The sequence below is a fragment of the Cebidichthys violaceus genome, unplaced genomic scaffold (assembly GCF_023349555.1).
Source record: "Cebidichthys violaceus isolate CVI_PGR_0920_01 unplaced genomic scaffold, fCebVio1.0.p SCAF_23, whole genome shotgun sequence".
In the NCBI taxonomy this organism is placed as follows: Eukaryota; Metazoa; Chordata; class Actinopteri; order Perciformes; family Stichaeidae; genus Cebidichthys; species Cebidichthys violaceus.
The window spans coordinates 6,078,657-6,105,335 of record NW_027176406.1 but is presented as its reverse complement, the minus strand read 5'-3'; the positions used below and the strand labels follow the sequence as shown (position 1 = coordinate 6,105,335).

General features: G+C 39.1%; 3 protein-coding genes across 3 annotated transcripts; all 3 read right to left on the bottom strand.

The window, feature by feature from the left end:
- Positions 1 to 233: 233 nt before the first annotated feature.
- On the bottom strand, positions 234 to 6,497 carry LOC137878698 (medium-chain acyl-CoA ligase ACSF2, mitochondrial-like). Its single transcript, XM_068719078.1, has 14 exons — positions 6,294 to 6,497; positions 4,892 to 5,087; positions 4,288 to 4,416; positions 4,022 to 4,075; positions 3,241 to 3,375; positions 2,999 to 3,150; positions 2,824 to 2,915; positions 2,652 to 2,728; positions 2,439 to 2,546; positions 2,204 to 2,355; positions 1,948 to 2,089; positions 1,610 to 1,720; positions 1,457 to 1,525; positions 234 to 1,351 (listed from the first exon to the last, which is right to left on the bottom strand). Exons 1-14 carry the CDS (start codon positions 6,395 to 6,397, stop codon positions 1,301 to 1,303), a joined length of 1,572 nt encoding a protein of 523 aa, XP_068575179.1. The 5' UTR covers positions 6,398 to 6,497; the 3' UTR covers positions 234 to 1,300.
- Positions 6,498 to 9,063: 2,566 nt separating this feature from the next.
- On the bottom strand, positions 9,064 to 15,884 carry LOC137878697 (medium-chain acyl-CoA ligase ACSF2, mitochondrial-like). The gene is made up of 16 exons (XM_068719077.1): positions 15,704 to 15,884; positions 13,539 to 13,734; positions 12,935 to 13,063; positions 12,669 to 12,722; positions 11,904 to 12,022; positions 11,604 to 11,766; positions 11,404 to 11,499; positions 11,172 to 11,323; positions 10,997 to 11,088; positions 10,825 to 10,901; positions 10,612 to 10,719; positions 10,377 to 10,528; positions 10,121 to 10,262; positions 9,783 to 9,893; positions 9,630 to 9,698; positions 9,064 to 9,105 (listed from the first exon to the last, which is right to left on the bottom strand). Exons 1-16 carry the CDS (start codon positions 15,805 to 15,807, stop codon positions 9,064 to 9,066), a joined length of 1,806 nt encoding a protein of 601 aa, XP_068575178.1. The 5' UTR covers positions 15,808 to 15,884.
- Positions 15,885 to 16,587: 703 nt separating this feature from the next.
- LOC137878696 (medium-chain acyl-CoA ligase ACSF2, mitochondrial-like) lies at positions 16,588 to 23,416 on the bottom strand. The gene is made up of 16 exons (XM_068719076.1): positions 23,236 to 23,416; positions 21,063 to 21,258; positions 20,459 to 20,587; positions 20,193 to 20,246; positions 19,428 to 19,546; positions 19,128 to 19,290; positions 18,928 to 19,023; positions 18,696 to 18,847; positions 18,521 to 18,612; positions 18,349 to 18,425; positions 18,136 to 18,243; positions 17,901 to 18,052; positions 17,645 to 17,786; positions 17,307 to 17,417; positions 17,154 to 17,222; positions 16,588 to 16,629 (listed from the first exon to the last, which is right to left on the bottom strand). The coding sequence occupies exons 1-16, from the start codon at positions 23,337 to 23,339 to the stop codon at positions 16,588 to 16,590; spliced, it is 1,806 nt and encodes a 601-aa protein (XP_068575177.1). The 5' UTR covers positions 23,340 to 23,416.
- Positions 23,417 to 26,679: the final 3,263 nt, after the last annotated feature.

Sequence of the window (26,679 nt, the reverse complement as noted above, 5' to 3'; positions counted from 1 at the left end):
ATGTACTGAGTGAGTGAGACAGGTGGACAGACAGTCATCTGGATTGAGTGAGAAGAGCAGACAGACAGTTATATTGACATAGATCACTCGTTGTCTGGAATTATTGAGAAAATACGTTTTATAACACTTCAAATATTCATTTAGATATTTTCTCTGTACAAATGTATGAAATTTACTTTGAAATATCTCTCAATTTGTACAGTAAAAATGTAAAAAATTTTGTATCGGTGGAGTCAACGATGCCTTGATTACATATACATCAGTCATTGTGTGGAATTATTGATAAAAACATTTTTATAGCACCTTAAACATTTCAGAAATTTGCCATTTGAAGGTACAAATTCAGTTCAGAGTTTTTGCTTCGTAAAATATCTTAATTGACTGTCAGTCAGGTATTATTCATTTTAATATCTTTCCAGCAACCCTCAAATCAAAGAATAAATACACTTCACGCGCAATTTAGGTGTATTTTCCCTTTTACTCACGAGATGCAGGTAACATGTTTCATACTTAATGTCAATATAATTCATTTAATCTTTTTTCCATTATGCAATATGTATACTTTGTTTCAAGTATACAACAAAGTATCCAACGTTCAGACTAAACATCTTATTTTGAAAACTGGATATTAGCTTTTAGTTTTTAGTTTTTTATGTAGCAAATTGGGACTACAATCTGAATTTCGTTGTGCAACCCTGTTTTACAATGACAATTAAAATAACGTTGAACGTTGAACCTTAAGTAAAGAACATAGAAGCTTGGATAAAAACAGTGCAATAAAGTGCAACTTTATTCTCTGCTCAGGTATGCCACTATATATCTACACAACAAATAGTTGTTTGCTGATATAATAATGCTCTGCATGTCATATATTGCACATTTAAGAGGCCTTATCTCTTCTCCATTTCCTCCTTTGAAATGTTCTTCTTGATCTAAAAAGAAAGACAGTATCCATTTCAGTGTCATTACAGTAAATGTCATCGCAGCCATCGTGATAGTTCAGTTGGTGTTAGAGCAGAAGCATCGTACATTTAACTACTATTTCTAAGGTAAATAATGAAACTTTAAGCTCAAAGATGATATAAACTCACTGCACTTTTATATCAACATTAAAACAATAAAATAATGTGGAGTGAGATGTGAAGTAAAGGTAGAAGAATTTCAAGTAATGACAATTCAGCAGCTAATCAGTTACAGAGTCCCAGTTCAGCTCTCTGTAAAGAAAACATTAACTCAACACTCCTCGTTTCTGACTTTCCCGGCTGATGCACTCAAACACGGTCGATCAGGGTCCACAAAATTAAAGGCCTAATTTCTTCTCCATTTCCTCCTTTAATATGTTCTTCTTGATCTAGAAAAACAGACATTAGCCGCTTTAGTCTCATTATACTGATCAACAGTAAATCATGGCAGCCATCAGGATAGTTCCGTTGGTGTTAGAGCAGAAGTATCGTACCTTTCCAGAGACTGTCAGAGGGTAGCTGTTTACAAAGATCACGTAGTGTGGGATCTTGAAGTGAGAAATCTAGCGGAATAAAACACAACATGTACAGCCTTGCTGATTTTCAGTGTGTTGAGCAGTTTCATTGATCACATCACCTACACTCACCTGGCCTTTGCAGAAAGCTCTTATCTCCTCTGCACTGGATGTCTGGTCCTTCCTCAGCCTGATGCAGGCACACACCTGCTCACCCAACCTCTCATCTTTCACTCCAACCACCTGGGAAACGGACAGAGAAATAAAACAACCAGAGAGTAGATTCAACACCTCAGCGCATGAGTATAACATGAAATATATTCTCATGAAATGCACAGTAAAAAGAATGTCTACAATTGTCTACACATTCAGAGAGAAAACTAGTATGTCTTCAAGGTGCGTCTTTGCTGTCACCTGCTTGGAGACAATGAATCTGACTTCTGCTGCCCTCCAGTGGTGCTGAGTCTTACCTGCACCTCCTGTACTTTGGGATGTGTAAAGAGAAATTGCTCTATCTCAGCGGGATAGATGTTCTCCCCTCCTCGGATGATCAAGTCTTTTATGCGTCCTTCAATGCAGCAGTATCCCAAACTGGTTAGACTGGCTGTGTCACTTTGTAGAAGAATGATCACACAACATGTAACATGTGAGCATCAACCCGTTCCGGTAACAGGTCTCGGTATTTTCTCTTCTAGACAAACATTCAGTATACATGTAGTATCTTACCCAGTCCTGTACCAGCGGTCTTGAGAGATAGCCTCTCTGGTTTTCTCCGGATCGTTCCAGTATCCGTGCATCACACAGCTGCCTCTGATCATCAGCTCTCCTGAGGCCCCCACAGGGACAATCTCCCCAGTATCAGGGTCCACCACTTTAGCCTATAGTAAAGAGACACAGGCATACAGTCACAGTGTTTTTATGCAATATGTAGATACAGGTTCTAGCAAAAAATAAGGCATACCTCAGTGTGGCTCATGATACATCCAACAGTATTTATCTTCAGCTCCTCACTGTCTTGTGGGAATCCCAGAAATGTAAGGGGGCTGTTCTCAGTGGTCCCATAACCTAGCTATTAAAACATGATGTACACATTTTCAAATATGTTGGCAAAGCTATACTCCAAAGAGTTTTATACAGCATTATTTGAAAAGGTTTAGGACATGTAACTGCTCACCGTTATCTCTTTCATGTTCATGTCTGTTTTCAGTTTTCTCACAATCTCAGGTGGGCACGGAGAACCTGCCATGATGCCTTAAACACAGCAGCACATAAGCAAAGAGACCTCAAATGCTTGCTTAACATAACACCAAGTTTAATACAACGTATTCATCAAAGTCTTCTATTACCAGCTTCAATTGATGACAAATCACACTTGTGTAAATCCTGTTGGATGAGCATGTCGGTGAACATAGTGGGAGTGCCATAAACAAAATTACACCTTGAGAAGAAACACAAGAATCAATTTGAGTGCATAATGTTGCATATTTGAAAATAATTTGGGCGATGAGCAGCGTGCCATACTTTTCACTCTGAATGGCCTCGAGGTTGGCTCGGCTGTGGTAGCCGGAGGAAGGGAAGACCAGTGTGATACCATGTACAGCCATTGTCATCCCTGCCACCACAGATCCAAAGCAATGGTACAAGGGTACGGGCACACACACTCGCACCTGAGGCTGAGAAGAATATGGAAAATAAGATTACTTAAAATTGAAATGTCTTTTTTGTGCAAATTGAGAGAGAAAAATGGACTTACTCTAGAGTCATAACCTGATGTCGAACCTGAAGCTTTTGATCATGCCTTCTGGTGTCGTGCCGATCTCCGGGCAGAGCTCCCTCAGCATGTCACAAAAACGTTGGGTTTTAAAGCGGGAAGGGCAGACCACAGCTTTACACTGGACCTGCATGTGACAAATCAATGGCATGTGGAAGGATTACTATTTCTATGAAAATGTTAAATTGTCAGATTCATGCTTTTGGATTTTACTTTGGTTCAACAGTACAGTAATCATTTGGTTTTCAGAGGTAGAAGTACTTAGTTATTGTAAATATAGCAATACCACAGTGTAGAAATACTGTGTTACAAGTAAAAGCTCGGCATTTGAACTCTAACTTAAGTAAAAGTTCTAAAATATTTGCACCTATTATACTTTAAGTAGAAAACGTTCACATGCTGTACAGCCCATTTTAAAATAATGTATATCATATTAGTTAATATGTAATTATTGATGCTTTAAAATGCATATTACTTCAATGTTGCAGCTGGTAAAGGTGGGGCTTTTTACAATATATAGTTTGGCTAGCTTGTGAATTTCACCAATAGATCAATAAATACTAATCTTTATCCAGAATAACATGTCATATTTTATTAGTTGATTATTTTGTATTATTAATCTAATTCTGGAAAGTTACTAGAAATGTTTGTGAGAGGACGGCAGGGATACTTCAGTTTCTCTTTTATTCCTTTATGCACTTCATGCCCCAGGTTCTGAGACCACCACTGGTGTTATGTAATAGGCTAATGCCCTGTAACACAACTCGTCGTACCTGCTTTAGAGTAAACTCCACTTCTTTCACCTGATAGGCCGGGTTCAATGACACCTGCATGTATGAAAATGTGAAAGAGTCAATTGTACGTATACAGGCCCACAACACACATTTTCCAAAGGTCTTTCCAGTACATACCATATCATACACATATTATACTGTATTCTTGACAGCAGGGTGTTTGGCAACACAGAGCAGCTGTCTGTCTAACCCCAAGGCTACACAGTACATGTGATTTTGACGTTATAAACTACTCACAAACTGACCAGTATAATTCCAGCTTTGGCTGATGCAAACTGGAAGAGGATCCACTCATACGTGTTGGGTCCCCAAACTCCCAGTCTGTCGCCTCGCTTCAGGCCCAAAGCAAGCAGACCTGCAGCCGCCTTGTCAACCTGCAGCAATGAATGTCACAAAAATACAAAGCAGTATCACTTCTGGCAATTTACACAAGCATTCTAGCTTTGTGGATGCGATAGTGCTTGATAGAACAAGTTTCCTGTGATTTATAGAAGCTTCGTGATGACTCAAAGAAGAGAATCAATTCATATAGTAAAACTAAATGTTATGGGTGCTGCTTCATTTAGATTCATTGACAAAGCAGACTTAGTTTTAAGGAGGCACATTTTGTGTCTCAGGGGCAACACCTGTGATTTCAGTAGGTGTCAAACGGTTAAACAACAATTCTATTAACCTAAAAAGTTAACACAGACAGAAAAGGTACTAGCTATTTAGCAATGATTTGACATGTTGATCTGACACATTAGCTCCAACAAATTGTCTCGTTATTGAAACAGGAAACTCATTCGTATAGCATGAATAGCATTGAAGTGTTGATACATGCATGCAGGCACAAAGTAGGAGACGCACATCTTGCTGAAACTGTGCAAAGGTTTTCCGAACGCTGTCCTGCAGGAAGACCACAGCTTCACGGTCAGGCCAGCGCTGGACTGTGGAGTCCAGGCTCTGGCCTACAGTCAGGGGGAGCAGAGAGAAGGAGGAGGTGCCATGCACATAGCTGCTGGTCAGAGAGGATGTGTGCGGAGGACTGTCCACATGGAGGGATCTGGCATATGACGATTCAGGAAAAATGCACAGGGGTCAAATATAGTGCATGGTCTAGGATTTAAACGCCAAAATGTACTGCAGGTAAGTGATACACGAGATACACAATTTAAAGTAAACTAGTACAATTTAAATCAAGTACAAATTAAAAGATAAAAAACACAGCAAATACTCCCACATTTGGTTTCACAACCAAAATCAATTTAAAAGCAGCAAGATTTTTGAAGTCAATTCTCTGAGTGACAGCAGCCAGTGTAAGTATTTCAGAACTGTTCTGTCCTGCTTGAAACTCAAGTAGGAAGTTTGGTGGGGTGGATTCAATAAGGATCATATTCCCAGTACTGGCGTCCAACCAGGTCTCTGTTAAAAACAAAATCCAGCTTGTAAGAAGTTATAAAGTCATTGATTAAAAGTGATTTTCTTAAAAGGGAACATTAATGGGGCTATAGTTTTAGTTTTCTATGGAGCAGGGCATGCATTACTTGGCTTCAGATTTGAAGGATTGGTATATTTGACTGTGCTTATTTGATCACTGCTAAGTATTTGAGAAGATTGTTAGTTGCTCTCCTCAAAAGTTACTTTGCGAGAAACACAGCGGCTGAAGCGAACCATGACGCGGTCGATTGGGGGAGGGGACCAGAAACTGAACGACCTGTTTACTATGGACCAAGAAAGAGTCGAGGGGTAGGGTGACGCCATGGTTTAGTAAGAACGCAGTCGGACAAATAAAATCAGACTCAGTGATCAGAGACTCACTCTTGACTTGGCCAAGAAAAAAAATCTAAGTCAGTGGACTACTGCAAGCAAAAACTACATTGAGGAGCTATTGTTTCCGTGCACTGATAATGATTCTGAAACCAAACATATGGATAAACAAAGACTGCATATTATTAACGGACAGAAACGTCGTGGTCAGTCCTTGAATGCACGTGGACAAAATGTTTTTTAATCTTTATATTGTCGGCTGTAATATCAGTAACTCTTTGATTACGTGAGATTGTGTTTTCCTTATTATTATTATTATTATTATTATTATTATTATTATTTTTAAATCAGAAAATGTTTAGCCTGCATGCTGCTATGACCTTTCAATGTTCAGATGAATTCATAATTATTTACAATGAACCATTAATGGAACACTAACTTCAATACATGTTTGCTTGACACCATGTTGCCATTTGACCACTGAACATGAGCATAAACTTACCGACACCACGGGAGCAAACTTGTGCTGCATATCTTCCACGCCTTATGTTGTAGTCCTTCCACATATCTGAGCCTGTGAGCCCAGGAGCTTAGCAGTGCAGACATTGGTCTATAAGCACCCGATCTGATTCAACTGGATGTAGATACTGTGTAGTTAGAGGGTACTGGCTCTTGACAACAAATGAGCTGGTTCATATCTGCCTAGTTTTACAAGGGTTGGATTATATCACTGTGTGTGTGTAATCTTTAACTTCCGCTCACCTCTGTTGGCTTAGAGCCAACTTCAAACCCATTTCAGCATATTCTAAGAAAACATAATTATAAAGAAAATAACCAATGTAAATAATTTACCAACAGGCTATTGACAAGGACCTAGGAATAGAGAATTCCTATAAGGTGTGCCACCATTCATTCTGCCACATTAGTGATGTTACAAATGAAACCCCCTGCAGCTGAATGAGATTTTGAAGGGCTTTTATTTTGAAATGCTACATCAGAATGTCCTGTTTTTTTCTGAGTGACAACTTGAGATGGCCTGCTATTAACCTGAAGAGAAATGATGTTGTAACTATGCACCGTTTCCTCTAACATCAAATCTGAAATTAGACAAATTGTCTCAGAAATGTGATTCTTGAATGAGATTTTGAAGGACTTTTATTTTGAAATGCTACATCAGAATATCCTGGGGTTTTTTTAGTGACACCTTGAGGTGGATTGCTATTAACCTGAAGTGAAATGATGTTGTAACTATGCACCGTTTCCTCTAACATCAAATATGATATTAGACAATTTGTCTCATGAATGAAATTTGAAGTTGGCTTGTGAATGAGATTTTGAAGGGCTTTCATTTTGAAATGCTACATCAGAATATCCTGGGTTTTTTTTAGTGACACCTTGAGGTGGTCTTCTTTTAATCTGAAGTGAATTTTTTTTGTAAATATACATTGTTTCCTCTAAAATCTAATCTGAAATTAGACAAATTGATTCATGAAAGTGATTTGAAGTTGGCTCGTCATTTACATTTTGAAGGGCTTTTATTTTGAAATGCTACATCACAATGTCCTGTTTTTTTCTGAGTGACACCTTGAGGTGGCCTGCTATTAACCTGAAGTGAAATGATGTTGTAACTATGCACGTTTCCTCTAACATCAAATCTGAAATTAAACAAATTGTCACATGAATGTGATTTAAAATTGGCTCGTGAATGAGATTTTGAAGGCCTTTAATTTTGAAATGCAAATGCAAATGAACACATATAAATCAGTCATTGTCTGGAATTATTGAGAAACATTTTATAGCACCTCAAATATTCTAATATCTATTCTAATAGTTATTAGACGTTTTGTCGGTTCAAATGTATGACTTTTACTATGAAATATCTCTTAATTGGTACAGTAAAATTGTTTAATTTTCTGCATGGGTGGAGTCAGAGATGTTTGGAACACATATAGATCACTCGTTGTCTTGAATTATTGAGAAAATACGTTTTATAACACTTCAAATATTCAATTAGATATTTTCTCTGTACAAATGTATGAAATTTACTTTGAAATATCTCTCAATTTGTCAAGTAAAAATGTCTGATTTTCTGTATCGGTGGAGTCAACGATGCCTTGATTACATATACATCAGTCATTGTGTGGAATTATTGATAAAAACATTTTTATAGCACCTTAAACATTTCAGAAATTTTCCATTTGAAGGTACAAATTCAGTTCAGAGTTTTTGCTTTGTAAAATATCTTAATTGACTGTCAGTCAGGTATTATTCGTTTTAGTATCTTTCCAGCAACCCTCAAATCAAAGAATAAAGACACTTCACGCACAATTTAGGTGTATTTTCCCTTTTACTCACGAGATGCAGGTAACATGTTTCATACTTAATGTGAATATAATTCATTTAATCTTTTTTCCATTATGCAATATGTATACTTTGTTTCAAGTACACAACAAAGTATCCAACGTTCAGACTAAACATCTTATTTTGAAAACCGGATATTTGACTGAAGATAACCGGATGTTATCTCACGTTAATCATTCCGTTAACTTTACAAAGTCCTTCGCTCCCGATCTGTGCCGTTAGAATGCTTTTACCGTAATTTCAGCATATAGGCGCACTAAAAATTAAGTGTCTGCAGAGTTGACCACGGATATCGGAGTGTCTGCTGACCCTGAACGCAGTCATTAAATTAAAGGCGCATAACACGAGATTAGGAACATTTTGATTGGCTCTCAACATGGCAGCGCCTGAGCTTGCGGCTCATTATGTAACAGCGATAACAGAGCTAACAGTAAACTACTACAAAGGTGCTGACAGAGCTTACAGTGTTTACCTGAGGGGGAACCAGAGAGGGGGTGCTACGCTCCCAAGACGACGCTGCTGGTACGGGACGACGTTCTCAGCGTTAACCGGTGTATGAGCGTAGTGCAGCGCGCAGCTGCCTGGAGCGGTTCAGTGGGGCCCAAACATCCACGAAAGGCTCATAAGGGCCACCCAGCTATGTAAGTAGCTTTTAGTTTTTCTGATGTAGCAAATTGGGACTACAATCTGAATTTCGTTGTGCAACCCTGTTTTACAATGACAATTAAAATAACGTTGAACGTTGAACCTTAAGTAAAGAACATAGAAGCTCGGATAACAACATACAAATTGGGAGAACAACTTTATTCTCTGCTCAGGTAGACATTATGCCATTATATCTTTACATATCAAATAGTTGTTTGCTGATATAATAATGCTCTGCATGTCATATATTGCACATTTAAGAGGCCTTATCTCTTCTCCATTTCCTCCTTTGAAATGTTCTTCTTGATCTAAAAAGAAAGACAGTATCCATTTCAGTGTCATTACAGTAAATGTCATCGCAGCCATCGTGATAGTTCAGTTGGTGTTAGAGCAGAAGCATCGTACATTTAACTACTATTTCTAAGGTAAATAATGAAACTTTAAGCTCAAAGATGATATAAACTCACTGCATTTATATATCAACATCAAAACAATAAAATAATGTGGAGTGAGATGTGAAGTAAAAGTAGAAGAATTTCAAGTAATGACAATTCAGCAGCTAATCAGTTACAGAGTCCCAGTTCAGCTCTCTGTAAAGAAAACATTAACTCAACACTCCTCGTTTCTGACTTTCCCGGCTGATGCACTCAAACACGGTCGATCAGGGTCCACAAAATTAAAGGCCTAATTTCTTCTCCATTTCCTCCTTTAATATGTTCTTCTTGATCTAGAAAAACAGACATTAGCCGCTTTAGTCTCATTATACTGATCAACAGTAAATCATGGCAGCCATCAGGATAGTTCCGTTGGTGTTAGAGCAGAAGTATCGTACCTTTCCAGAGGCTGTCAGAGGGTAGCTGTCTACAAAGATCACGTAGTGTGGGATCTTGAAGTGAGAAATCTAGCGGAATAAAACACAACATGTACAGCCTTGCTGATTTTCAGTGTGTTGAGCAGTTTCATTGATCACATCACCTACACTCACCTGGCCTTTGCAGAAAGCTCTTATCTCCTCTGCACTGGATGTCTGGTCCTTCCTCAGCCTGATGCAGGCACACACCTGCTCACCCAACCTCTCATCTTTCACTCCAACCACCTGGGAAACGGACAGAGAAATAAAACAACCAGAGAGTAGATTCAACACCTCAGCGCATGAGTATAACATGAAATATATTCTCATGAAATGCACAGTAAAAAGAATGTCTACAATTGTCTACACATTCAGAGAGAAAACTAGTATGTCTTCAAGGTGCGTCTTTGCTGTCACCTGCTTGGAGACAATGAATCTGACTTCTGCTGCCCTCCAGTGGTGCTGAGTCTTACCTGCACCTCCTGTACTTTGGGATGTGTAAAGAGAAATTGCTCTATCTCAGCGGGATAGATGTTCTCCCCTCCTCGGATGAGCAAGTCTTTTATGCGTCCTTCAATGCAGCAGTATCCCAAACTGGTTAGACTGGCTGTGTCACTTTGTAGAAGAATGATCACACAACATGTAACATGTGAGCATCAACCCGTTCCGGTAACAGGTCTAGGTATTTTCTCTTCTAGACAAACATTCAGTATACATGTAGTATCTTACCCAGTCCTGTACCAGCGGTCTTGAGAGATAGCCTCTCTGGTTTTCTCCGGATCGTTCCAGTATCCGTGCATCACACAGCTGCCTCTGATCATCAGCTCTCCTGGGGCCCCCACAGGGACAATCTCCCCAGTATCAGGGTCCACCACTTTAGCCTATAGTAAAGAGACACAGGCATACAGTCACAGTGTTTTTATGCAATATGTAGATACAGGTTCTAGCAAAAAATAAGGCATACCTCAGTGTGGCTCATGATACATCCAACAGTATTTATCTTCAGCTCCTCACTGTCTTGTGGGAATCCCAGAAATGTAAGGGGGCTGTTCTCAGTGGTCCCATAACCTAGCTATTAAAACATGATGTACACATTTTCAAATATTTTGGCAAAGCTATACTCCAAAGAGTTTTATACAGCATTATTTGAAAAGGTTTAGGACATGTAACTGCTCACCGTTATCTCTTTCATGTTCATGTCTGTTTTCAGTTTTCTCACAATCTCAGGTGGGCACGGAGAACCTCCCATGATGCCTTAAACACAGCAGCACATAAGCAAAGAGACCTCAAATGCTTGCTCAACATCACACCAAGTTTAATACAACGTATTCATCAAAGTCTTCTATTACCAGCTTCAATTGATGACAAATCACACTTGTGTAAATCCTGTTGGATGAGCATGTCGGTGAACATAGTGGGAGTGCCATAAACAAAATTACACCTTGAGAAGAAACACAAGAATCAATTTGAGTGCATAATGTTGCATATTTGAAAGTAATTTGGGCGATGAGCAGCGTGCCATACTTTTCACTCTGAATGGCCTCGAGGTTGGCTCGGCTGTTGTAGCCGGAGGAAGGGAAGACCAGTGTGATACCATGTACAGCCATTGTCATCCCTGCCACCACAGATCCAAAGCAATGGTACAAGGGTACGGGCACACACACTCGCACCTGAGGCTGAGAAGAATATGGAAAATAAGATCACTTAAAATTGAAATGTCTTTTTTGTGCAAATTGAGAGAGAAAAATGGACTTACTCTAGAGTCATAACCCATTCGGAGACCCATGAAGTAGGCATTGTTTACAATATTGTGGTGGGAAAGACAGGCTCCCTTCGGACTCCCTGTAGTCCCCTGAAACAAATAAACATGAAGATCTGAATCCTAGTTACATCATAATGTCAGTCAAAGTTATATAATAAATGTGCCTGTGTGAAAGATGCAATGTTGAAGGTTACTGATGTGAACTGGATGTTGATGGGCTCATCGAAGGACAGCTTGCTCTGCAGATCCATCAGCTGTTTGTGGTGCCGACTCTCCCCTGCTTGCATCACATCATCGACATGGAGCATCCCTGGCTCTCTGCTATCCGTCACAATCACCATACGCAAGTCTGGCAACCTGGCAGACCCAAGATATTAATATCACATCCACAGAACTATTATTATAGAGTGTGAAGTATTTGCAGCCTCTTACTCCCATAATGACAATAGAGGAAAAAAACATGCATGTGACATTTGACATTGGCTTTGTCGAACCTGGAGCTTTTGATCATGCCTTCTGGTGTCGTGCCGATCTCCGGGCAGAGCTCCCTCAGCATGTCACAAAAACGTTGGGTTTTAAAGCGGGAAGGGCAGACCACAGCTTTACACTGGACCTGCATGTGACAAATCAATGGCATGTGGAAGGATTACTATTTCTATGAAAATGTTAAATTGTCAGATTCATGCTTTTGTATTTTACTTTGGTTCAACAGTACAGTAATCATTTGGTTTTCAGAGGTAGAAGTACTTAGTTATTGTAAATATAGCAATACCACAGTGTAGAAATACTGTGTTACAAGTAAAAGCTCGGCATTTGAACTCTAACTTAAGTAAAAGTTCTAAAATATTTGCACCTATTATACTTTAAGTAGAAAACGTTCACATGCTGTACAGCCCATTTTAAAATAATGTATATCATATTAGTTAATATGTAATTATTGATGCTTTAAAATGCATATTACTTCAATGTTGCAGCTGGTAAAGGTGGGGCTTTTTACAATATATAGTTTGGCTAGCTTGTGAATTTCACCAATAGATCAATAAATACTAATCTTTATCCAGAATAACATGTCATATTTTATTAGTTGATTATTTTGTATTATTAATCTAATTCTGGAAAGTTACTAGAAATGTTTGTGAGAGGACGGCAGGGATACTTCAGTTTCTCTTTTATTCCTTTATGCACTTCATGCCCCAGGTTCTGAGACCACCACTGGTGTTATGTAATAGGCTAATGCCCTGTAACACAACTCGTCGTACCTGCTTTAGAGTAAACTCCACTTCTTTCACCTGATAGGCCGGGTTCAATGACACCTGCATGTATGAAAATGTGAAAGAGTCAATTGTACGTATACAGGCCCACAACACACATTTTCCAAAGGTCTTTCCAGTACATACCATATCATACACATATTATACTGTATTCTTGACAGCAGGGTGTTTGGCAACACAGAGCAGCTGTCTGTCTAACCCCAAGGCTACACAGTACATGTGATTTTGACGTTATAAACTACTCACAAACTGACCAGTATAATTCCAGCTTTGGCTGATGCAAACTGGAAGAGGATCCACTCATACGTGTTGGGTCCCCAAACTCCCAGTCTGTCGCCTCGCTTCAGGCCCAAAGCAAGCAGACCTGCAGCCGCCTTGTCAACCTGCAGCAATGAATGTCACAAAAATACAAAGCAGTATCACTTCTGGCAATTTACACAAGCATTCTAGCTTTGTGGATGCGATAGTGCTTGATAGAACAAGTTTCCTGTGATTTATAGAAGCTTCGTGATGACTCAAAGAAGAGAATCAATTCATATAGTAAAACTAAATGTTATGGGTGCTGCTTCATTTAGATTCATTGACAAAGCAGACTTAGTTTTAAGGAGGCACATTTTGTGTCTCAGGGGCAACACCTGTGATTTCAGTAGGTGTCAAACGGTTAAACAACAATTCTATTAACCTAAAAAGTTAACACAGACAGAAAAGGTACTAGCTATTTAGCAATGATTTGACATGTTGATCTGACACATTAGCTCCAACAAATTGTCTCGTTATTGAAACAGGAAACTCATTCGTATAGCATGAATAGCATTGAAGTGTTGATACATGCATGCAGGCACAAAGTAGGAGACGCACATCTTGCTGAAACTGTGCAAAGGTTTTCCGAACGCTGTCCTGCAGGAAGACCACAGCTTCACGGTCAGGCCAGCGCTGGACTGTGGAGTCCAGGCTCTGGCCTACAGTCAGGGGGAGCAGAGAGAAGGAGGAGGTGCCATGCACATAGCTGCTGGTCAGAGAGGATGTGTGCGGAGGACTGTCCACATGGAGGGATCTGGCATATGACGATTCAGGAAAAATGCACAGGGGTCAAATATAGTGCATGGTCTAGGATTTAAACGCCAAAATGTACTGCAGGTAAGTGATACACGAGATACACAATTTAAAGTAAACTAGTACAATTTAAATCAAGTACAAATTAAAAGATAAAAAACACAGCAAATACTCCCACATTTGGTTTCACGACCAAAATCAATTTAAAAGCAGTACGATTTTTGAAGTCAATTCTCTGAGTGACAGCAGGCAGTGTAAGTATTTCAGAACTGGTGTAGTGTTGTATTTCCTAGTTTTCATCAAAATTTCTGGCTTGACTCTTTTTGTCTTGCTTCATCCATTTTATACATACATATATACACATTCTGGTTCTTACCTGCCTGTCTTTACAAGGGTTGGATTATATCACTGTGTGTGTGTAATCTTTAACTTCCGCTCACCTCTGTTGGCTGAGAGCCAATTGGCCACTTCAAACCCATTTCAGCATATTCTAAGTAAAAAATTAATTATAAAGAACAATATATATATATATATATATACATATATATATATATATATATATATATATATATATATATATATATATTGTTCTGCCCTGCTTTAAACTCAAATACAAAGTTTGGTGGGGTGGATTCAATAAGGATCATATTCCCAGTACTGGCGTCCAACCAGGTCTCTGTTTAAAACAAAATCCAGCTTGTAAGAAGTTATAAAGTCATTGATTAAAAGTGATTTTCTTCACAGGGAACATTAATGTTTGGGTTGGAGCAGACCATGCGTTACTTGGCTTCCACGGATGTGAATCAGATTTGAAGGATTGGTATATTTGACTGTGCTTATTTCATCACTGCTAAGTATTTGAGAATATTGTTTGTTGTTGTCCTCAAAAGTTACTTTGCGAGAAACACAGCGGCTGAAGTGAACCATGACTTGGCCAAGAAAAAAAATCAGTGGACTGCTGCAAGCAAAAACTCTATTGAGGAGCTATTGTTTCCGTGCACTGATAATGATTCTGAAACCAAACATATGGATAAACAAAGACTGCATATTATTCACGGACAGAAACGTCGTGGTCAGTCCTTGAATGCACGTGGACAAAATGTGTTTTATTCTTTATATGACCAGTGCACTTTACTTCGCTGTAGTCTGCTGGGGGAGCAGCAATGGAGCCGGAGACACCAACAGACTTAACAAACTGGTTAAGAAGGCCGGCTCCGTCATCGGCTGTAAACAAGACTATCTGGAACAGGTGGTGGAGAGGAGGACACTGAGGAAACTATTATTCATATTGAATAACCTGGATCACCCTCTGCACCACCTACTGCAGGTACAGCAGAGCACTTTCTCCAACAGACTGATCCAGCTCCGCTGTCTTAAGGACAGATACAGGAGAACATTCCTGCCCTCTGCAATAACACTTTATGATAAATCACCTCTGGTCAAATCTTTCTTCAAATTACTATAACACCGCTACACTGTTGGCGATCTTTCGCACTACTGTTTAGTTTAGGTTACCTACTTATTTAATTTAATACCATTTTATTTTATTGTATATACTGTGCATTTTGTATTACTTTATTTTCTATAAATTTAATTTAGGTTCTGCACTGTTATTTTATTGTATTGTATATATTGAGCATTTTTCACACTTAACATTTTTATTTTACTGTGTAACTTCGTTTGCTGCTGCTACAAACAAATTTCCCCCTGGGGATAAATAAAGTATACATCCATCCATCCATCCATATTGTCGGCTGGAATATCAGTAACTCTTTGATTACGTGAGATTGTGGTTTCCATATTATTATTTTTAAATCAGAAAATGTTTAGCCTGCATGCTGCTATGACCTTTCAATGTTCAGATGAATTCATAATTATTTACAATGAACCATTAATGGAACACTAACTTCAATACATGTTTGCTTGACACCATGTTGCCATTTGACCACTGAACATGAGCATAAACTTACCGACACCACGGGAGCAAACTTGTGCTGCATATCTTCCACGCCTTATGTTGTAGTCCTTCCACATATCTGAGCCTGTGAGCCCAGGAGCTTAGCAGTGCAGACATTGGTCTATAAGCACCCGATCTGATTCAACTGGATGTAGATACTGTGTAGTTAGAGGGTACTGGCTCTTGACAACAAATGAGCTGGTTCTTACCTGCCTAGCTTTACAAGAGTTGGATTATATCACTGTGTGTGTGTAATTTTTAACTTCCGCTTACCTCTGTTGGCTTAGAGCCATTTGGCCACTTCAAACCCATTTCAGCATATTCTAAGTAAAAAATTAATTATAAAGAAAATAACCAATGTAGATAACTTACCAACAGGCTATTGACGAATAGAGAATTTATATAAGCCACCTACAGGCCATGGGTTACTTCTTCCTGTATATTAACAGGGAAAAGAACATCTCTTGTTATCATAATTAACGGTTTTCCACTCAAACTAAATTAAAGGTGCATAACACAAAGTTAGGAACATTTGGACAGCGTTCTCAGCGTATGAGCGCAGTGCAGAGCGACGGCCTGGAGCGGTTCAGTGGGGCCCAAACATCCACTAAAGGCTCACACGGTCCACCCAGCTATGTAAGTAGCTTTTAGTTTTTCTGATGTAGCAAATTGGGACTACAATCTGAATTTCGTTGTGCAACCCTGTTTTATAATGACAATTAAAATAACGTTGAATGTTGAACCTTAAGTAAAGAACATAGAAGCTTGGATAACAACAGTGTAATAAAGTGCAACTTTATTCTCTGCTCAGGTATGCCACTATATATCTACACAACAAATAGTTGTTTGCTGATATAATAATGCTCTGCATGTCATATATTGCACATTTAAGAGGCCTTATCTCTTCTCCATTTCCTCCTTTGAAATGTTCTTCTTGATCTAAAAAGAAAGACAGTATCCATTTCAGTGTCATTACAGTAAATATCATGGCAGCCATCGTGATAGTTCAGTTGGTGTTAGAGCAGAAGCATCGTACATTTAACTACTATTTCTAAGGTAAATAATGAAACTTTAAGCTCAAAGATGATATAAACTCACTGCATTTATATATCAACATCAAAACAATAAAATAATGTGGAGTGAGATGTGAAGTAAAAGTAGAAGAATTTCAAGTAATGACAATTCAGCAGCTAATCAGTTACAGAGTCCCAGTTCAGCTCTCTGTAAAGAAAACATTAACTCAACACTCCTCGTTTCTGACTTTCCCGGCTGATGCACTCAAACACGGTCGATCAGGGTCCACAAAATTAAAGGCCTAATTTCTTCTCCATTTCCTCCTTTAATATGTTCTTCTTGATCTAGAAAAACAGACATTAGCCGCTTTAGTCTCATTATACTGATCAACAGTAAATCATGGCAGCCATCAGGATAGTTCCGTTGGTGTTAGAGCAGAAGTATCGTACCTTTACAGAGGCTGTCAGAGGGTAGCTGTCTACAAAGATCACGTAGTGTGGGATCTTGAAGTGAGAAATCTAGCGGAATAAAACACAACATGTACAGCCTTGCTGATTTTCAGTGTGTTGAGCAGTTTCATTGATCACATCACCTACACTCACCTGGCCTTTGCAGAAAGCTCTTATCTCCTCTGCACTGGATGTCTGGTCCTTCCTCAGCCTGATGCAGGCACACACCTGCTCACCCAACCTCTCATCTTTCACTCCAACCACCTGGGAAACGGACAGAGAAATAAAACAACCAGAGAGTAGATTCAACACCTCAGCGCATGAGTATAACATGAAATATATTCTCATGAAATGCACAGTAAAAAGAATGTCTACAATTGTCTACACATTCAGAGAGAAAACTAGTATGTCTTCAAGGTGCGTCTTTGCTGTCACCTGCTTGGAGACAATAAATCTGACTTCTGCTGTCCTCCAGTGGTGCTGAGTCTTACCTGCACCTCCTGTACTTTGGGATGTGTAAAGAGAAATTGCTCTATCTCAGCGGGATAGATGTTCTCCCCTCCTCGGATGATCAAGTCTTTTATGCGTCCTTCAATGCAGCAGTATCCCAAACTGGTTAGACTGGCTGTGTCACTTTGTAGAAGAATGATCACACAACATGTAACATGTGAGCATCAACCCGTTCCGGTAACAGGTCTAGGTATTTTCTCTTCTAGACAAACATTCAGTATACATGTAGTATCTTACCCAGTCCTGTACCAGCGGTCTTGAGAGATAGCCTCTCTGGTTTTCTCCGGATCGTTCCAGTATCCGTGCATCACACAGCTGCCTCTGATCATCAGCTCTCCTGGGGCCCCCACAGGGACAATCTCCCCAGTATCAGGGTCCACCACTTTAGCCTATAGTAAAGAGACACAGGCATACAGTCACAGTGTTTTTATGCAATATGTAGATACAGGTTCTAGCAAAAAATAAGGCATACCTCAGTGTGGCTCATGATACATCCAACAGTATTTATCTTCAGCTCCTCACTGTCTTGTGGGAATCCCAGAAATGTAAGGGGGCCGTTCTCAGTGGTCCCATAACCTAGCTATTAAAACATGATGTACACATTTTCAAATATGTTGGCAAAGCTATACTCCAAAGAGTTTTATACAGCATTATTTGAAAAGGTTTAGGACATGTAACTGCTCACCGTTATCTCTTTCATGTTCATGTCTGTTTTCAGTTTTCTCACAATCTCAGGTGGGCACGGAGAACCTGCCATGATGCCTTAAACACAGCAGCACATAAGCAAAGAGACCTCAAATGCTTGCTTAACATAACACCAAGTTTAATACAACGTATTCATCAAAGTCTTCTATTACCAGCTTCAATTGATGACAAATCACACTTGTGTAAATCCTGTTGGATGAGCATGTCGGTGAACATAGTGGGAGTGCCATAAACAAAATTACACCTTGAGAAGAAACACAAGAATCAATTTGAGTGCATAATGTTGCATATTTGAAAATAATTTGGGCGATGAGCAGCGTGCCATACTTTTCACTCTGAATGGCCTCGAGGTTGGCTCGGCTGTTGTAGCCGGAGGAAGGGAAGACCAGTGTGATACCATGTACAGCCATTGTCATCCCTGCCAGCACAGATCCAAAGCAATGGTACAAGGGTACGGGCACACACAGTCGCACCTGAGGCTGAGAAGAATATGGAAAATAAGATCACTTAAAATTGAAATGTCTTTTTTGTGCAAATTGAGAGAGAAAAATGGACTTACTCTAGAGTCATAACCCATTCGGAGACCCATGAAGTAGGCATTGTTTACAATATTGTGGTGGGAAAGACAGGCTCCCTTCGGACTCCCTGTAGTCCCCTGAAACAAATAAACATGAAGATCTGAATCCTAGTTACATCATAATGTCAGTCAAAGTTATATAATAAATGTGCCTGTGTGAAAGATGCAATGTTGAAGGTTACTGATGTGAACTGGATGTTGATGGGCTCATCGAAGGACAGCTTGCTCTGCAGATCCATCAGCTGTTTGTGGTGCCGACTCTCCCCTGCTTGCATCACATCATCGACATGGAGCATCCCTGGCTCTCTGCTATCCGTCACAATCACCATACGCAAGTCTGGCAACCTGGCAGACCCAAGATATTAATATCACATCCACAGAACTATTATTATAGAGTGTGAAGTATTTGCAGCCTCTTACTCCCATAATGACAATAGAGGAAAAAAACATGCATGTGACATTTGACATTGGCTTTGTCGAACCTGGAGCTTTTGATCATGCCTTCTGGTGTCGTGCCGATCTCCGGGCAGAGCTCCCTCAGCATGTCACAAAAACGTTGGGTTTTAAAGCGGGAAGGGCAGACCACAGCTTTACACTGGACCTGCATGTGACAAATCAATGGCATGTGGAAGGATTACTATTTCTATGAAAATGTTAAATTGTCAGATTCATGCTTTTGTATTTTACTTTGGTTCAACAGTACAGTAATCATTTGGTTTTCAGAGGTAGAAGTACTTAGTTATTGTAAATATAGCAATACCACAGTGTAGAAATACTGTGTTACAAGTAAAAGCTCGGCATTTGAACTCTAACTTAAGTAAAAGTTCTAAAATATTTGCACCTATTATACTTTAAGTAGAAAACGTTCACATGCTGTACAGCCCATTTTAAAATAATGTATATCATATTAGTTAATATGTAATTATTGATGCTTTAAAATGCATATTACTTCAATGTTGCAGCTGGTAAAGGTGGGGCTTTTTACAATATATATTTTGGCTAGCTTGTGAATTTCACCAATAGATCAATAAATACTAATCTTTATCCAGAATAACATGTCATATTTTATTAGTTGATTATTTTGTATTATTAATCTAATTCTGGAAAGTTACTAGAAATGTTTGTGAGAGGACGGCAGGGATACTTCAGTTTCTCTTTTATTCCTTTATGCACTTCATGCCCCAGGTTCTGAGACCACCACTGGTGTTATGTAATAGGCTAATGCCCTGTAACACAACTCGTCGTACCTGCTTTAGAGTAAACTCCACTTCTTTCACCTGATAGGCCGGGTTCAATGACACCTGCATGTATGAAAATGTGAAAGAGTCAATTGTACGTATACAGGCCCACAACACACATTTTCCAAAGGTCTTTCCAGTACATACCATATCATACACATATTATACTGTATTCTTGACAGCAGGGTGTTTGGCAACACAGAGCAGCTGTCTGTCTAACCCCAAGGCTACACAGTACATGTGATTTTGACGTTATAAACTACTCACAAACTGACCAGTATAATTCCAGCTTTGGCTGATGCAAACTGGAAGAGGATCCACTCATACGTGTTGGGTCCCCAAACTCCCAGTCTGTCGCCTCGCTTCAGGCCCAAAGCAAGCAGACCTGCAGCCGCCTTGTCAACCTGCAGCAATGAATGTCACAAAAATACAAAGCAGTATCACTTCTGGCAATTTACACAAGCATTCTAGCTTTGTGGATGCGATAGTGCTTGATAGAACAAGTTTCCTGTGATTTATAGAAGCTTCGTGATGACTCAAAGAAGAGAATCAATTCATATAGTAAAACTAAATGTTATGGGTGCTGCTTCATTTAGATTCATTGACAAAGCAGACTTAGTTTTAAGGAGGCACATTTTGTGTCTCAGGGGCAACACCTGTGATTTCAGTAGGTGTCAAACGGTTAAACAACAATTCTATTAACCTAAAAAGTTAACACAGACAGAAAAGGTACTAGCTATTTAGCAATGATTTGACATGTTGATCTGACACATTAGCTCCAACAAATTGTCTCGTTATTGAAACAGGAAACTCATTCGTATAGCATGAATAGCATTGAAGTGTTGATACATGCATGCAGGCACAAAGTAGGAGACGCACATCTTGCTGAAACTGTGCAAAGGATTTCCGAACGCTGTCCTGCAGGAAGACCACAGCTTCACGGTCAGGCCAGCGCTGGACTGTGGAGTCCAGGCTCTGGCCTACAGTCAGGGGGAGCAGAGAGAAGGAGGAGGTGCCATGCACATAGCTGCTGGTCAGAGAGGATGTGTGCGGAGGACTGTCCACATGGAGGGATCTGGCATATGACGATTCAGGAAAAATGCACTGGGGTCAAATATAGTGCATGGTCTAGGATTTAAACGCCAAAATGTACTGCAGGTAAGTGATACACGAGATACACAATTTAAAGTAAACTAGTACAATTTAAATCAAGTACAAATTAAAAGATAAAAAACACAGCAAATACTCCCACATTTGGTTTCACGACCAAAATCAATTTAAAAGCAGTACGATTTTTGAAGTCAATTCTCTGAGTGACAGCAGGCAGTGTAAATATTTCAGAACTGGTGTAGTGTTGTATTTCCTAGTTTTCATCAAAATTTCTGGCTTGACTCTTTTTGTCTTGCTTCATCCATTTTATACATACATATATACACATTCTGGTTCTTACCTGCCTGTCTTTACAAGGGTTGGATTATATCACTGTGTGTGTGTAATCTTTAACTTCCGCTCACCTCTGTTGGCTGAGAGCCAATTGGCCACTTCAAACCCATTTCAGCATATTCTAAGTAAAAAATTAATTATAAAGAACAATATATATATATATATATATATATATATATATATATATATATATATATATATATATATATATATATATATATATATTGTTCTGCCCTGCTTTAAACTCAAATACAAAGTTTGGTGGGGTGGATTCAATAAGGATCATATTCCCAGTACTGGCGTCCAACCAGGTCTCTGTTTAAAACAAAATCCAGCTTGTAAGAAGTTATAAAGTCATTGATTAAAAGTGATTTTCTTCACAGGGAACATTAATGTTTGGGTTGGAGCAGACCATGCGTTACTTGGCTTCCACGGATGTGAATCAGATTTGAAGGATTGGTATATTTGACTGTGCTTATTTCATCACTGCTAAGTATTTGAGAATATTGTTTGTTGTTGTCCTCAAAAGTTACTTTGCGAGAAACACAGCGGCTGAAGTGAACCATGACTTGGCCAAGAAAAAAAATCAGTGGACTGCTGCAAGCAAAAACTCTATTGAGGAGCTATTGTTTCCGTGCACTGATAATGATTCTGAAACCAAACATATGGATAAACAAAGACTGCATATTATTCACGAACAGAAACGTCGTGGTCAGTCCTTGAATGCACGTGGACAAAATGTGTTTTATTCTTTATATGACCAGTGCACTTTACTTCGCTGTAGTCTGCTGGGGGAGCAGCAATGGAGCCGGAGACACCAACAGACTTAACAAACTGGTTAAGAAGGCCGGCTCCGTCATCGGCTGTAAACAAGACTATCTGGAACAGGTGGTGGAGAGGAGGACACTGAGGAAACTATTATTCATATTGAATAACCTGGATCACCCTCTGCACCACCTACTGCAGGTACAGCAGAGCACTTTCTCCAACAGACTGATCCAGCTCCGCTGTCTTAAGGACAGATACAGGAGAACATTCCTGCCCTCTGCAATAACACTTTATGATAAATCACCTCTGGTCAAATCTTTCTTCAAATTACTATAACACCGCTACACTGTTGGCGATCTTTCGCACTACTGTTTAGTTTAGATTACCTACTTATTTAATTTAATACCATTTTATTTTATTGTATATACTGTGCATTTTGTATTACTTTATTTTCTATAAATTTAATTTAGGTTCTGCACTGTTATTTTATTGTATTGTATATATTGAGCATTTTTCACACTTAACATTTTTATTTTACTGTGTAACTTCGTTTGCTGCTGCTACAAACAAATTTCCCCCTGGGGATAAATAAAGTATACATCCATCCATCCATCCATATTGTCGGCTGGAATATCAGTAACTCTTTGATTACGTGAGATTGTGGTTTCCATATTATTATTTTTAAATCAGAAAATGTTTAGCCTGCATGCTGCTATGACCTTTCAATGTTCAGATGAATTCATAATTATTTACAATGAACCATTAATGGAACACTAACTTCAATACATGTTTGCTTGACACCATGTTGCCATTTGACCACTGAACATGAGCATAAACTTACCGACACCACGGGAGCAAACTTGTGCTGCATATCTTCCACGCCTTATGTTGTAGTCCTTCCACATATCTGAGCCTGTGAGCCCAGGAGCTTAGCAGTGCAGACATTGGTCTATAAGCACCCGATCTGATTCAACTGGATGTAGATACTGTGTAGTTAGAGGGTACTGGCTCTTGACAACAAATGAGCTGGTTCTTACCTGCCTAGCTTTACTAGAGTTGGATTATATCACTGTGTGTGTGTAATTTTTAACTTCCGCTTACCTCTGTTGGTTTAGAGCCATTTGGCCACTTCAAACCCATTTCAGCATATTCTAAGTAAAAAATTAATTATAAAGAAAATAACCAATGTAGATAACTTACCAACAGGCTATTGACGAATAGAGAATTTATATAAGCCACCTACAGGCCATGGGTTACTTCTTCCTGTATATTAACAGGGAAAAGAACATCTCTTGTTATCATAATTAACGGTTTTCCACTCAAACTAAATTAAAGGTGCATAACACAAAGTTAGGAACATTTGGACAGCGTTCTCAGCGTATGAGCGCAGTGCAGAGCGACGGCCTGGAGCGGTTCAGTGGGGCCCAAACATCCACTAAAGGCTCACACGGTCCACCCAGCTATGTAAGTAGCTTTTAGTTTTTCTGATGTAGCAAATTGGGACTACAATCTGAATTTCGTTGTGCAACCCTGTTTTATAATGACAATTAAAATAACGTTGAATGTTGAACCTTAAGTAAAGAACATAGAAGCTTGGATAACAACAGTGTAATAAAGTGCAACTTTATTCTCTGCTCAGGTATGCCACTATATATCTACACAACAAATAGTTGTTTGCTGATATAATAATGCTCTGCATGTCATATATTGCACATTTAAGAGGCCTTATCTCTTCTCCATTTCCTCCTTTGAAATGTTCTTCTTGATCTAAAAAGACAGACAGTATCCATTTCAGTGTCATTACAGTAAATATCATGGCAGCCATCGTGATAGTTCAGTTGGTGTTAGAGCAGAAGCATCGTACATTTAACTACTATTTCTAAGGTAAATAATGAAACTTTAAGCTCAAAGATGATATAAACTCACTGCACTTTTATATCAACATTAAAACAATAAAATAATGTGGAGTGAGATGTGAAGTAAAGGTAGAAGAATTTCAAGTAATGACAATTCAGCAGCTAATCAGTTACAGAGTCCCAAATCAGCTCTCGGTAATGAAAACATTAACTCAACACTGTTTCCCGGCTGATGCAGTCAAACACGGTCACAGCCATCAGGATAGTTCCGTTGGTGTTAGAGCAGAAGTATCGTACCTTTCCAGAGGCTGTCAGAGGGTAGCTGTCTACAAAGATCACGTAGTGTGGGATCTTGAAGTGAGAAATCTAGCGGAATAAAACACAACATGTACAGCCTTGCTGATTTTCAGTGTGTTGAGCAGTTTCATTGATCACATCACCTACACTCACCTGGCCTTTGCAGAAAGCTCTTATCTCCTCTGCACTGGATGTCTGGTCCTTCCTCAGCCTGATGCAGGCACACACCTGCTCACCCAACCTCTCATCTTTCACTCCAACCACCTGGGAAACGGACAGAGAAATAAAACAACCAGAGAGTAGATTCAACACCTCAGGGCATGAGTATAACATGAAATATATTCTCATGAAATGCACAGTAAAAAGAATGTCTACAATTGTCTACACATTCAGATTCACATTTCCTGTTTCTCTGTGACTTTTCTCTGTGTTTTCTTGCAGTTTTATTTAAATGTGTGCATCGAGTCATTCTTTTTCCTTCCATTGAGCTGATGGACTCCTACAGCTTGAAAAATGCAGTAATACTACTGTTTCCCAACCAATTGTTCCAAGAAAAACCCATTGTTGAACTGTAAATGTACCTACTCTGACCATATTTATATAACGTAGCTTCAACTGTTGAAGACCTACCTGTACAATATGTGTACAAAATTCTTGTTTCATATAGTCAGGAGAAAAATAACAGAAATGTTTTAGTTTTTTCCCACTGTAAGAACTGTATGAGTGTGTATGAGAAAAAAAAAAAATGAAACAAATGAAGTGATTCCTGAAAGTACATCCTGAAAATATGGTACAACTTTCTTGCATTTTGTGATCAGTAAAATGAGTCAAAGGTTGTCAGTGTTCACAGGCCCATTGAAAACAACCTCATAGACCCCTCACAGGCAAACAACTGTTATTTTATTACTGAATTTCTTCCGAGGCGTCATGAACAGAACTTGATCTGTTGGACCATGTTTTCTTTCTAAATTTGGTACGAAACATCCCCCAACACTCACTGAAAATCGATCCCTTGTGAACACACTGATGAGTTTTTAAGTACACACTCGGCCAAATCACTCTCAGCAGAAAGCAGAGTAAAGTTTCCTTCCCTTGTTGGGTCACTGTTGTCTTTAGGACAGCGACTTGTATTTGTCCATTTTCTGCATCAGCAGGGCAGCAGTACTGCAGGTAGTCACGGTCTTATTGTGTTCAACACATCCACTGATACATTAGATAGATTCAAGCCATCCATCGGTGTGTGGACGGCATGTCTGCAGTACAAATGATTGTAGTTTCAGCCCTTTTATTATGCCGTGTCAGTCTTGTTCAGGCTTTGTTATGACTACAGCATCAATCTGCATTTCACCACGGCAGGAAATATGAGCGTTCTCTTTGGGATTCTTTACACATTTCTGTGCTCTCACAACACTGTTATTATGGGTTTGGTTTGTGGGTTAATACTATACATAACTCAGTCTTTTGGTGCAGACATGATGGTGATAAGTGAAGGGACGTACATACTCTGGACTCAACATTATCATTGTCTCAGGATTCATCAAAAACAGCAATTGCCAGAGACTTTCTTCCTGCAGGGGGCACCGTCCGTCTTATTAAAAGAGATCTGTGTGTAGAAAAAAAACAGTAAAGGGTGAATTTGTGTGTGTCCAATTTTTTTCTTTTAAGGTAAAGGTCATGTTTCTGATCATTCATATGTATAACTCACATTGTTGAAGTAAAATCAGTAATACTCCCCTATAATTAATAATCTCTTTCTTATACTGCATCCTATAACATGATCTTAAATACTGAAGGTAAACAACTTAATGGAACTCAACAATTGAGCCTGTATGGTATACCAGTATTGCACTTCCAAAAACTTGGGTGACTTGCTTGAAACAGCATTAAAGAAGAAGTAGTGGTTCAAACTACAAAAAATACTCACATCCCCAGTTAATAACAAAAAAACTGTAGTCTCCAAGTCCAAACCTAGATGACTCTGGTGACACAATCAGGGTTATTTCTTTAGGTTTGGTCATCCAGAGCCACAGGAGACATGATACAACCGTCTCCACAGGCTGACAAGTAGTCCTCAAGTAAACTGGGTTTGCAACATTGGTAAAGTGCCCCTTTAAAAATGATCAACAAATGCA

Coding starts and splice junctions, on each gene's coding strand:
- LOC137878698 (XM_068719078.1), bottom strand. CDS start 6,397: ATGTCTGCACTGCTAAGCTCCTGGGCTCACAGGCTCAGATATGTGGAA. Junction 3,376..4,021: donor TGGAGTTTACTCTAAAGCAG/GTACGACGAGTT, acceptor TGTCACATGCAG/GTCCAGTGTAAAGCTGTGGT. Junction 2,547..2,651: donor TGAACATGAAAGAGATAACG/GTGAGCAGTTAC, acceptor ATGTTTTAATAG/CTAGGTTATGGGACCACTGA.
- LOC137878697 (XM_068719077.1), bottom strand. CDS start 15,807: ATGTCTGCACTGCTAAGCTCCTGGGCTCACAGGCTCAGATATGTGGAA. Junction 12,023..12,668: donor TGGAGTTTACTCTAAAGCAG/GTACGACGAGTT, acceptor TGTCACATGCAG/GTCCAGTGTAAAGCTGTGGT. Junction 9,699..9,782: donor GAGCTTTCTGCAAAGGCCAG/GTGAGTGTAGGT, acceptor TTATTCCGCTAG/ATTTCTCACTTCAAGATCCC.
- LOC137878696 (XM_068719076.1), bottom strand. CDS start 23,339: ATGTCTGCACTGCTAAGCTCCTGGGCTCACAGGCTCAGATATGTGGAA. Junction 19,291..19,427: donor GGCATGATCAAAAGCTCCAG/GTTCGACAAAGC, acceptor TGGGTCTGCCAG/GTTGCCAGACTTGCGTATGG. Junction 18,053..18,135: donor GTATCATGAGCCACACTGAG/GTATGCCTTATT, acceptor TCTTTACTATAG/GCTAAAGTGGTGGACCCTGA.